Raw genomic sequence first — 12,501 nt, 5'->3', positions numbered from 1 at the left:
TACTATAACGAGAGAAGACTGATTCAAGCATGGCAGCACCAGGGGGGAACTTCTTTATCCAAGAGAAGCTGAAGACTCCGGCAAAGCATCATGAGTCTTACGAACAGCTTTGGGAGACGAAGTGGAAAAAGCCTGTATGTTCATCACTTGTCACTCAATAACATAGATGCGACAGCTGCAACCATGTTGAATTACGTTTATTGATACATCGCAGGCAGAGATGGGCGTCTACCCCTTCATGTTCGGCACAGCTTCCGATTTCGAGCCGATATTAAAAGAGATGAAATCCAGAGATATGAAAGAGCCCTATAACTGGGACGAATATGCCAAAATCTACTTCCCGCAAGCCGAGAAGCTCAAATCTATAGCCGAAGAGGCTGAGAAGAACGGCGAGAAAGAGAAGGCATCAGAATACTACCTCCGTTCCAGCGCCGTTTACCGCATCAGCCGCTTCCCTGCGCCACGCAGCGATGTTCAACGCGAAGCATGGAAACTAGGCAAAGAAGTCTGCATCAAGGGCCTAGGAATGCGTCCGCACCCCGTGCACGAAGTCATGATCCCACATCAACATCGCAACCAAGACGAAGGAGAACACATACCCGTTTACCACCTCGTCCCCGAAGGCGCCTCGAAAGAAAACCCGGTACCCACCGTCATCATTTTCACTGGCCTCGACGGCTATCGCACAGAGCTGGCCGTCTGGATGGAAGGCTGGCGTCGCGTAGGCGTAGCCACTATTGTTCTGGAGATACCCGGTACTGGAGACTGTCCCGCTACCGCATCGGACCCCACATCCCCAGACCGTCTCTACAGCTCACTGTTCGACTGGATAGCCACACAAGAGCGTCTTGATGCAAAGAAAGTTGCCATCTGGGCTTTCAGCACCGGCGGCTACTACGCTATCCGCGTCGCTCACACACACGCAGATCGTCTGGCAGGCGTCGTAGCATTAGGAGGAGGCTGCCACTACATGTTTGAGCGCGAATGGCTCGACAATGTAAATCACCTCGAGTACCCCTTTGATCTTGCCAACACACTCGCATACAAATGGGGTTACGGAAACGACGTCGAAGCCTTCAAAAAGGAAGCCATGAACAAGTTCTCGTTGCTAAACGACGGCACGTTGGATAAGCAAACATGTTCGAGATTGCTGTTGGTGAATGGAACTGAGGATGAGATCTTCCCAATTGACGATTATTATCTTGCGTTGCAACATGGTGTGCCCAAGGAAGCGAGGTTTATAACGGGCATCAAGCATATGGGGGAGCCAGAGAGCTTCTTTGTTATCATCAAGTGGCTGTATAGGTTGTTTGGTATTGAGGCCGAAGTTGGGGCACAGATGTCGACGTTGCCCTTTAAGCCAAAGTACTAAAGGGAAGAGTGAGATGTGCAAAGAGGATGAGTGCAGATAAGTAATGTAGTATAAGATAGCGAGCGGAATTGAGACTAGGTCCTCCAAGATCCATGTTCTTTACTCTTCCTGTTGTGACACCATGACAGGATAGCTTGCTCAGTGTTGCTATCTTGCGTTCATTCTCTGTGTTCACAATAGTCCTATACTTTCTTGTTGGTTCAAATGCTTTCTCTCTTGTTACGGTTGTTCTACACTTGCATCTCATATATCGCATGGCTGCTCACATACGCGCATGCTCTGCAGATGTCAGCCGCTCCAATGCCCTCACATACTTTTCCAGAGAAGAATGCACTTATGCTCAATCGATAACAAGTCACAAATTGGGTCACAATACTTGCGAGCAGAAAGTTGATAAGGTAACGCAAGTTCCATTAGAAATTATCTACGTCACATCCCGATCCCTCTGCTCGACTCGATCCAACATAAGCGTACATCAAACACAATCAATTCGTCGTGCAAGGAAAATTCAAGCTTGAATCTAAAGCGAAGGGTATTGCGGCAGGCGCGCATATATGCCGCGGCATCGCCAGAGAGACATGGAACAAAAAGAGAAACTGGTATCATTGTTCTTTCCGAAAAGCCCTGCCTGCATCACGCAAGCCGCCAGCTGAAGGGGAGAGAAAGGAAAAGGAAAACAGCCAAGTACAGCACAGTGTGTATATTGGAAAAGAGAAATTGATATGTTCGTGGGTCATGCTCAAAGATGAAACAGTGATAGTGGATGTGTAGTGGAACGATGACAAGCCAACAATCTGTTCGGAATACGAGCAAAAGATGCAAAGGAAACGCGCGATCGGTTCGATGCTGTACATGACGAGTGTTCCAGCCTATGGCTCTTCACATGAGTAGTGGGAGCCATAGGACTGTCTTGGTGTCTTCTCAAGACTCTACAAACGCGAATTAGCCACCAGCTAAACTCGCTCAGTCATTCAGCCCAAAGACCCGCCTTAGACCTTGGAACTTCTTCTTCTTTCCGCTTCGGCCGTAGGAGACGGAACGGCCTTGGGCGTCAACAATGGGCGCCGAAACATTGGAGATAGCGCTAGACTGTCGGTTGGCGAAGCGCGGTCTGCGGGCCGTGACACCATCTGAACTCATTGGACGGTCGTCAGTGCCAATGACAGGTGGAGGTTGAAGTGGCCATTCGGGAGTCTTTCTACGTTGTAGTTTAGGCGATCGAGGAGAGGTGGGTCTTGGGTCGCCGAATTCTTTGTCCTCGTCGATGGGCGTCATTGGATGCCCCAGATCGCGGTTGCGTTGTGTGGGTGGCAAAGGAATCTCATCAGACGCTGGAGCGTGGTGCGCTGGCTCGGACTGCGCCTGAACGGCTTGTGGCAGAGCATTAGTCTTCTTCTTTCCTAGGCCGAAGAAACCACGCTTCGACTTGCTCTTGCCAGCATCTCCAAACGAGGGCAAAGGCGCATGCTTGCTGTCACGCAAAGAGCCGGCGGAGAGGGCTGCGCCTTGTGCGCCCGAGTTACCGTTTGCGCCATTCGTCACTGGTGTAGCTTTAGGGACAACGTTTGTGGTTTCATCATCCGCTTCTTCCTCTAGATCGGTAGAGTCGCCATCCTCTTCGCCCGCTTTTCTAGGAATCCCTCGTACTGGCGCCAAACCTGGAGGCAGGGTGTAATCAGCAGGCTCATCATCGTCCGAGTCGTCAAATCGACTTTGGAAACGAGACGGTCGAGCGTCGTCTTCTTCGTCGCTTGAATCGGCGAAACGACTCTTGAACGCAGCTTTCGAAGCCTTGACAGGTGGTGCCTTTTGTTTCGGCGCTTTAGACGGTTTAGGCGGCAGTGTCTGCTTGTTGAAGACGGGCATTGGCGGTGTAGGCGACGAAGGACGAACATCAGATCCTCTGCGGAATCTTCCCATTGGCGACAATGATCGAATGCTAAACTTCGATGACTTTACTGGTTCTGGCGTTGGCGAAGAAGGCCGCATAGATCTTCGCATGGCGGACGGTGTGGCTGGTGGAGAAATTGCCCGGACTTGCTTAGGTGCCGGAGCACTTGCTCGCATAGTGGGTGCAGGTTCTTGTCTCATTGAGCCGCGCATTGTATAGCGCCCACCTTGTTCCCGTCCTCCGCGCTTTCTGGCGCGTTCGCGTTGGAAACTGCTTACAGAAGCATCAGAGTCACTGTCGTATGTAGGTGCTGGTGCAGCCATCGGTTTCGCCGCAGGCATGCTCTGTGGTCTACCCTTGGAGACAGCAGCAGCAGGCGGGATGTTTCTCTTTTGGAGAGCACCTCGCGGAGGTTTGGTGTCCATAGGTACCATACTGTGTCGCGACGCTGCTAGACCCATGCTTGGTGCCGGTGAGGCATCCGCTGAACGCATACTTTGTCGCATCTGGGGCTGCGCTCTAGGAGTCGCGTCTGAGGGTCCCCGCATGCTCGTCCGCATAGTCGATCCCATCTGCGGTCCTGCTCGCGAAGCCGGATCTGAACCTCCTCGCATAGTTCGCTTCATATGAGTCTCAGAGGCACCTTCCCTCGGCGCTGCCGTCCGCAGGTTCGTCCTAGCTTGTGATTCAACTGGCCGCGTCGGCTGTGGTGCAGGGCTCTTCTTCAAAGCAGACTTGAGAGGTTTTGCCGGAGACTGATCAGCTGATGGAGTAGTAGTCCGTGGAGGTGGTATGGCTGTGACCTTGCGCTCTGGTGTTGCATCTGGTGTATACTCGCGTGAGGAAGATGGTGCTGGCATCTCTTTTGAGACTGGAGCCTGCATGACTCGAGAAATTACTTCCTGAGCATGTGAAGCTCGTTCGGGAGGTGCTTGAGTCTGCTCTAGCTCTGGGTTTGGCTTCTTTAAAGACGCGTTGAGACCACTCCAATGCTGTTGAGCAGCGTTCCAATCTTGCGTTGGTGTTGTATCCGAGTCGCGATGGTCGTCCACGGCGGTGTCTAGCTTGAGATTCGAGGTAGCCTTGTCTGTGGCATCTCCATTTGCGTATCTTGGAGACATCAACCCAGAAGAAGACGCGGCAACAGGCTTCTCCATCAGGGCGTTGATGCTGCCGAACCCTTCACCATCGGAGAGATCTTCGTAGGCGTCGCTGTAAACGCTGCTGTTATCGTCTGTGGTCTCGTCGTATTCTTCTGCCTGTGTAGTAGACTTCGGCTGTTGCGTTGTTGAGTCCAGAACGGGCGCAGACGTCGTGGAAGTCGGGTCGATTGTCTTCTTCTCGGCTTCAGGGACTTCCTCACCCCAACCCCCAGGTATCGTCATGCTCTGATACACGGGTTCAGACCTCTCGTACGGGCTAGGGGTGGCGGGCTGGAGTGCGATGTTAGGCACCTCAACGATTTGTTCCGTGATGGGAGCCGCCGCTGATGTTGTCTCTTCTTGTGATACGGACAATGACTTCGGCTCGGGAGCAGGTGGCTGTTGCGAAGTCTCCATGGGCCTATGGGTATCTGAGTAGTCGCTGGAGTCCGACACATAGCCACTCCCTTCGACAGTGGTGACATCGGGAGGTAGCGGGTCGCTGTGAGTTGCATGTTTTTGGGCGAAGTCCTCTGCGACAATGTTTCCAAGCGCGGTGTCACTAGAGGCGTTTGAAGTAGGGAATGTCTCGGTAACTTTCTCAGCCATGTTTTCCTGCGGTCGTCGCTCCTTCTCGCGTATACTACCGAACACTGGTAGAGCAGCGCGTGGCTTCATGAAGTCTTCGAACTCATCCTCCTTTTCGGCTATGGGACTCCACTTGGGCGCACCGGAACCTCCGAGAGGTGCCTCTGCATCACTAGCTTTGCCCAGTAGTACTGGTTCTTCCTCAAAACTAACACGAACGTTTTTCTTCTTCTTCCTGCCTCCGTCATCAGACCCAGTATCAGATGCTTCGCTCGGAGCGAAACGAGCGGAGAGACGTCCGTTTGCAGTCGCTGGCGAGCCGCCGCGGCGCGAAACCGAAGGCGAGCTCTTCAAAACAGACTTTGCAGGGGAAACTGAGCGCGGGAGCGGATCATGCTTGGTCCCTGCAAGTTCAACGGGTACAGCCGCAAAATGGGCGGTACGCGGTGGGCTCAGTGAAGCATTTCGGTCGTGCGCCTCGGGAAGACGGCCACGACCCTGGCCACTAACAGAACCTGCAGGTGTCGAATTGTCTGGAGTAGCCACAGGAGTAGCCAGGCGAGGATATGAGCTATCCTGGTTCGGAGCGAATTTGGGCGAAGCCACATCGTCTTCATGGCCAACTATAGTGCCATAACCAGAGTCTTCCAGTTTGCGACTGGTGTTTGCCTGCTCCTGGGGTGGGAAGTCGGCATCGACGAAATCATCAGAATGTCTTGTTTCGGTAGCTGCGTTGAATTGCGGTTCGAGAGCTTGCGTTACAGGTTCTTCTCGTCTCTGCGGTGCTTGTTGCTCCTGTCGGACATAGTGACGTATAGGACTTGGTGAGCCCCGGCCCATCTGGTTTTCAGGTATGTGGACCGAATGGAAGGTGTCGAGGTGCTGTGACACGTACCGCGGCGCAGGCTCCGGCTCTTCGTGTAGCTCTCGGTGACGGGCCATGGCATCCTGCTTATGGATGAACTTGCGCGTCGAAGGATCATAGATGGCATCTGGCGAGTTGGGATCGACTGGACGAGGAGCGCGCGGCGGCAGGTAGGATTGCGATTGTACAGCAGATCCAGATGGCTTGGCACGCATACTGCCGCTCGACAGTCTTGCGCCCTGAACACCCTGTGATAACTGGTGCGTCTTGACTGGACGCTCAGCAGCATTCTGGACGGACCGTTGGGCGTTCTGGAGATCATAACTGGAGACGCCGCTAGATGTCTTGGGTCGCGATGTCGAGGCCATGCGTTGGATTGCTTCTTGGTTTACGACCGGGCCACCGAACCATCCTTTGCTGGAAGGAGGCGAGGGGTTTTGACGTGTGCCTATTGCGCCCGGAGACATTGGACGGGAGAAGTTTACAGATCGCGAGGCGTCGTCTTCCTCGGATACTTGGGCAAGATGGCTAGCAGGCTTTTGGCCTCTTCCGACGGGGTTGGCGCCCCTATCCAGGCTGACGCCTCGGCCTCGGCCTCCTGCTGGTGCTGGTGATCCTCGATACGTGGGCTCCAGGCTGGACGCACGCCGATGAACGACATTTCCCTGCTGTTGTATGTTCTTTGGCACAGGCGGGACTGGCGGCGCATCGGCGTCAGCTGGGCTCCCTCTGCCAGGCGATGGCGCGCGGAATGAGCGCTCTGTCATGGAGCCTGAGCTCGACTGTCGGCGCAGGCCAGGGGCACCGGGCTGTTGTCTCGAGAAGCTGCCGTTTGACGAAAGTGAGCCGCGGCGCACCATGCGCTTTGTGACTGTCTCGCCCACGGGAGTCGGCGTCGTTACGTGGGTGCGCAAGGCGGCAGCGGCGGCTGCAGACGAGAGGTCGCCATGTGACTCGGCATTCTTTATAAAAGCTTTCGAGGCGGCAAGCGAGGCGGATGCGCTGGGTGGAGGGGCTCGTTGGGGCTGCATCGGGCAACAATTGTTAGCATCGCGTCGCCAGAGGGTCTGCTGAGCGCGACACGAGGTTTGCGCGCGCACCCAAGGCGAGTACCTACCGGATTGGACGCTGCCCGTCGTCGTTTCCCGAACATTTTGGTGTGGTGAATTAGAGATTACGGCTGTTACGACTGGTTCTGCATTTCCGTGTGCATGCGAGGGTGTGGTGGCTTCGGAGATGCAGCAAGGGTCGTCGAGATGATGTCACGTCTGCAGGGCGGAACCGTGCGGATTGATTGAAGTGAAAGAGAGTGGACGGCTACTCGCGTCAAACCACCGAAAGAAAAAACAAATCACAGGGCGCAGGTGAGTTGGGGTCTTCTCACGTGTGGAGGGATTGGAAATTGAAAAGGGCTCGAAGACGCATCTGGGCGGAGTGGACTTGTTGTAGCTAGCAAAACAAGTAAGAGGATCGTCATCTTCCCGGACATCTCAAAAGCTTAGGCCGACCTTCTGGCGCCGCAAAGGTAAGCCTCGCGCCGGCGCCATTTGCTACCGTCGCAAAAAAAGTGTCAAACGCTTCACCGTCTCATCCAGGCGTCAAACATGCGTCGTTGTCGAGGGTGAGGCTGTCGCGTGTGTCAGGGACAGCGTGGCTTTGCCCTGCCAGATGCAGTCTAGACGCGCCTCAGACGTAGCTATGTTTTGTTTATTTTCGCCCTCACTCCCTGTCTACACTCTCGTCCATCCTCCAAACGCGCACGCACTTCTCCTGACGCTTTGCACCATACGGTCCCTGATTTGTACCTCTCCAGCTAGTGGCCCTGTCGAAGCACCAGCACCAATCTGGCCAGTTCCATGTCCGGCGCCACTGACGTATGCGATATCTCCACGAAGCCGTCGTAGCGCCGGCTGGGGTCCGCGGTTTGATTCGCGAATATATTCCAAAGCATAGCATGCTCACTGGTCGGTCATCGCCGTTTGCCAGTCACACGTCGCAAAGGCAGCAACGTGCTACGACAGAATCAAGGCAGCTCCAACTTGAACAACACTCGATTTGAACATTGACAACATGTAACGCACATGTTTGCGTCAGAACCTATGTGGGTTCTATGATCGCCGAACTGGCCCACTCAACGCTGCAAGATCGCCCAGGCCGCATATCTTCCCCGCGCTAATAGCATCGTGACGATTTCCAAGGTTGCCAACATGGCCAGCTTGCCATTCTATCGAGTAGGGATCACGTGAAAACATACCACACCTCAACGCCTGTCACTCCTTACACCTTGTCTTGATCTGCATACGTGTAGCATTTTCTTAGTATGGCGTCGTCAGCGTCGCGCCTTCCGCCTCTGCCACTACCAGACGGTATCGTCGAGAACTACGTCTACTGCCCCTCCAATGGCCTTACTTTTCACACACTCGAAGCTGGCTATACTCCGCAACGCGATAAGCCTCTGATAGTTCTATGTCATGGCTTCCCAGAACTCGCCTTTTCTTGGAGGAAGGTCATGGTGCCTATCGCTGAGGCAGGCTATTATGTGGTAACCTTTGATCAGCGAGGATACGGGCGGACAACTGGTTGGGACAACTCTTCCTACTCCAACACAAACTTATCGCAGTTTGCTTTGACCAACGTGGTTCGCGATGTCGTGACCCTGGTCAATGCTCTGGGTTATCGAGAGGTCAAGTGCATTGTTGGCCACGACTTTGGTGCCGTCACTGCAAGCATGTGTGCTTTGATGCGTCCGGATTTCTTCAAAAGCGTTGTCATGATGAGTCATCCTTTCAAAGCGCCCGCGCTCTTGCCATTCGACATAGCCCACGGTGACGGTGAGACTGACGGACACGCGTCACAGCCGGACATCCACGCTGAGCTGGCAAATCTGCCTGTGCCGAGGAAACATTACAAGTGGTACAATAGTACCAATGGAGCTGCAGGCGATTGGCTAAACCCAAGCCAAGGATTGCATGCTTTTCTCAGAGGGTATCTTCATGTCAAGTCAGCTGACTGGAAAGAGAACTCGCCTCACCCTCTTAAGAGCTGGACGGCTGAAGAGATGGCTAAAGTACCCAACTACTACGTTATGCCGTTGCACAAGTCAATGCCTGATACCATTGCTGACATGATGGTCAACCAAGATAGCTCGGCAACCGAACGGTGGATGCCTGATCGGGATTTGGCAGTCTACGTCCAAGAATGGTCACGAACAGGCTTTCAAGGTGGCCTCAACTACTACCGAATTACCACTGATCCGAATAATATGAGAGACCTCCACCTGTTCGCGGGCAAGAAGATCGAATGTCCGAGTACCTTCATCTCAGGCGCTAAGGACTGGGGCAACTATCAGCAACCTGGGGCCATCGAGGCCTATCCCGAGTCATGCTCCGACTTTAGAGGAGTCCGGTTCATCCAAGGTGCAGGACATTGGCCTCAACAAGAGCAGCCGGAGAGTGTTGTTGAAGGGGTACTAGGATTCATTCGCTCTCTTTAAGTGAGTTGCAGTTGTGACGTGTACAGATGTTTGCAGATACATGCGATCCTATCGATTTATCAACTCTTGCGTCTCCATATTACCTGTATTGTTTCGGGCTGGATCCAGCCACCTACTAAGGGCATCCCTTCCACATCGGCTCATCATCTTGTTGAGGTCGCTACGCCGCCACGCCGCCATTCCTTCTCATCCTTCTCAGCAAGAGCTGCTGTCCGGTCGCTCCCTATTGCCCGGCATTCGGGCCCGCAGCCAGATCCGTAGTCAAGCACTGTCGGTATTGTGGTATTAGGAAGCTCTATAGTCGAGATCCACTATTATCACACGCTAAGCTACACAATGCAACGTCAGTAATACATTAAGACACCACAAACGGCGCAAAACGTCAAGCCAAACGCTTATCCAATTTTGCGCAGGTTATTTCCACTCAAGATATGACCCGGAGCTCTATTTCAGGTCGACAGGAGACGTACATACATGTGCATTATAATGATAGCGAAGACGACTTTGGGGTCCGATCGATCGGAGGATTTGAAACGAGCTGACAATGTCTTTGTATTTAGAAGCTAGAGCTAATTGCGAGTAAATCGGGGCTCGCTTGGCTGCGGCAATGCGGCGTGAGCGTCTATTTCCCCTGATTTCGTATGCAGCTCGCGGCAGTGCTGACTCGGCGCTAGAGCCGTTTCTTGATGATATGTGCTTGGCACATCATCTATCATCAACGTGCAGCGTACACTTGCCTCATTGTGGATGACCAGATTATGAGATGGGCAGGATAGCACTGTATAAGTTGGAAGGACGGGACGAGGCGATGGTGCGGTTGTGCACAGGGGACTTTCACTGATTCGCAAAAATGGCCACCTCTACTACAACTCCTTCAGTCGCTTCTTCCCGTACTTCACCAGTTCCTTTTACCAACTCTATTGCAACATTGCGTCAATCGGTCGAGTACTGCCGAGATATCACGCCCCATAGCCGTCGTAGCGTTTCCCTCGATCACAATCAGCCTCTTATTCATGGCACATGCGCTCATGTCATGCCCAGTGTGGTCCGGCCAATCGAAAAGTCAAACACTTCATTAGATTCACTCGATCAGACCCTCGCCAGCTGTTCTGTTTCGGACGTGTCTGAAGATGCACACGCCGATACTAACAACCCCAACGAAGCCAAGACCTACCGAAGTAGTCGCCAAGACACGTACGATCCTTTGGACGAGACATGTTATCAGAAACCGTACCATATGCCACAGGAAACGCATAGTAAATCGAACAAGTCTCCGCAGACAGAATACGTAGAGGTCTATAAAGGGCCACTGCTGAAGCCTGTTGACGAGAAGAACATTGGCATCAAACCATCAGTGACAGTGTCTTCACACGCTCTATCGTTCACGGGGTCTCTGTCATCAGCGGAGACCAGACCTCGACAACGAGTTCTAAGCTTTTACCTTCATTGGTTCACAGCATATCGGATACTCATCGGGCTCGCCTTTCTAGTTAACGTCGTAGTGTTCATTGTGTACATTAGAAAAACTCGCCACGAGCATTTTGCCCTTTCTGGACCTCTAATCGCTACGGCCGCCAATGTTTTCGTTGCCGTCTTTGTGCGTCAGGAGGACCTCATCAACGTAAGCTTCTCCTTCGTAGCCAAAACACCAGCTAGCCTGCCGTTATGGCTCCGGAAGACGATTGCAGACTTTCACCACTACGGCGGACTACATATTGGATGCTCCATGGCAGCACTGCTATGGTACTGTTACTTTGTGTTCCTTAACACAAATTTCGTTCTCGACACTGTAAAGCAGGATAAGGCTACGGGCTGGATGTGGGCCGACATCTTCACTTGTTACGCCTTCCTCCTATCCATCCTAGTCGTCTGTATTCTAGCACTCCCGCGTCTCAGAGTGAGATTTCACGACACGTTCGAACACACGCATCGCTTTGGTGGATGGGCAGCATTACTAGTACTATGGATAAATGCAGGCGTAGCTAGCAATAACCCGGGCAGTTCACCTCTCTATGCCAACGCCACCCTCTGGCTCCTAGCCTCGACAACCTTCCTCATAATCCTACCATGGACCCGCATCCGCCGCGTACCCATAACCGCCGAAGCTGTTTCAAGCCGCGAAGTCAAGCTTACATTCCCTTGTAAAAATATGCCCTACACCTCCACAACCCGTTTCTCGCTATCCCCGCTTCTCGAGTGGCACGCCTTTGCCACGATCCCTATCCAAGCCTCATCTACAACAACCATCTCCTCCGCATATATAGTCATCTCGGCAGCGGGTGACTGGACAAAGTCCATCATCACCTCCCCACCTACTCACATCTGGCTTCGCAAACCTGCCACCAAAAACTTCCTCTCCTTCGCCCCATTGTTCGACTCCCTCCTTCTTGTAGCCACGGGCGCAGGTATCGGTCCCTTGCTCTCCCTTTTGAGCTCACCAGCCATCGCACACATGCGCGAACAGGGCAAGCAGGTTAAGGTCATGTGGGTTGTGTATGATCCTAATGCGGAGCATTGGGGGTTCGCGCAAGATATTATACGGAGAGTAGATCCAGAGCCAAAGATCTTTGACTCTAGGGACGGGAGGCCCGATGTGGCGTGTGAGGCAGAGGTTATGAAGAAAGAGTGCGACTCGGAGGCTGTTATGGTCGTTAGTAATCCGAAGGCTACAAGAGAGGTCGTTGAGAGGATCAAGGGGAACGGGGGTGCGGCTTACGGGGCTGTGTTCGACTCTTAGGGTTGGGGTGCATTATACTGACCGGGTCGCCAGGTGCTTATTCGTTATGCTTTCGTGTATCTATTTTGATTGTTCGACCTCAGAAGCTGAGCTCTTTTCAGTTGGGTGGGTTGGCCAACCGACCCTTCATAGCATTCCTTATGGCGTTTTTTAATGGACGCAGGCGTGTGTCTACATCGTTTAGCCGTCAAAATTAGCCGCGTAAAGCCCTTACAAGGTTCTACTATGATACTCTGATACCAATATTTTCAGAAGCACTGTTGAAAGTTCATAGTATAAGGTGTAGATGTGTGCGGATCGTTGCAAGTACGTGATACATGTTTGCACGACAGTTTCTTCGAGCTGAAGAGCCATCTTATCATTCTTCAACCACCATTACCATTAACACATTAACCTAGTAGCCAAAAAGTACA

The 12,501-nt window shown here is 52.9% G+C and overlaps 4 protein-coding genes across 4 annotated transcripts; 3 read left to right on the top strand and 1 right to left on the bottom strand.

Annotated features, from left to right (window-relative positions):
• Window positions 1-29: 29 nt before the first annotated feature.
• AA0111_g8762 (Heptaketide hydrolyase ayg1) lies at window positions 30-1,372 on the top strand (the record flags this gene model as incomplete). The annotated part of the gene is made up of 2 exons (XM_028655245.1): window positions 30-134; window positions 215-1,372. The coding sequence occupies 2 exons, from the start codon at window positions 30-32 to the stop codon at window positions 1,370-1,372; spliced, it is 1,263 nt and encodes a 420-aa protein (XP_028503663.1).
• Window positions 1,373-2,335: 963 nt separating this feature from the next.
• On the bottom strand, window positions 2,336-6,889 carry AA0111_g8761 (hypothetical protein; the record flags this gene model as incomplete). Its single annotated transcript, XM_028655244.1, has 1 exon — window positions 2,336-6,889. The coding sequence occupies one exon, from the start codon at window positions 6,887-6,889 to the stop codon at window positions 2,336-2,338; it is 4,554 nt and encodes a 1,517-aa protein (XP_028503664.1).
• Window positions 6,890-8,178: 1,289 nt separating this feature from the next.
• Window positions 8,179-9,351, top strand: AA0111_g8760 (hypothetical protein; the record flags this gene model as incomplete). The annotated part of the gene is made up of 1 exon (XM_028655243.1): window positions 8,179-9,351. The coding sequence occupies one exon, from the start codon at window positions 8,179-8,181 to the stop codon at window positions 9,349-9,351; it is 1,173 nt and encodes a 390-aa protein (XP_028503625.1).
• Window positions 9,352-10,201: 850 nt separating this feature from the next.
• On the top strand, window positions 10,202-12,088 carry AA0111_g8759 (hypothetical protein; the record flags this gene model as incomplete). The annotated part of the gene is made up of 1 exon (XM_028655241.1): window positions 10,202-12,088. The coding sequence occupies one exon, from the start codon at window positions 10,202-10,204 to the stop codon at window positions 12,086-12,088; it is 1,887 nt and encodes a 628-aa protein (XP_028503633.1).
• Between the last annotated feature and the right edge of the window lie 413 nt (window positions 12,089-12,501).

This window comes from Alternaria arborescens, assembly GCF_004154835.1.
Source record: "Alternaria arborescens strain FERA 675 chromosome Unknown contig_23, whole genome shotgun sequence".
In the NCBI taxonomy this organism is placed as follows: domain Eukaryota; kingdom Fungi; phylum Ascomycota; class Dothideomycetes; order Pleosporales; family Pleosporaceae; genus Alternaria; species Alternaria arborescens.
The sequence above is the reverse complement of the archived record's forward strand: the minus strand, read 5'-3'. Positions and strand labels throughout refer to the sequence as shown.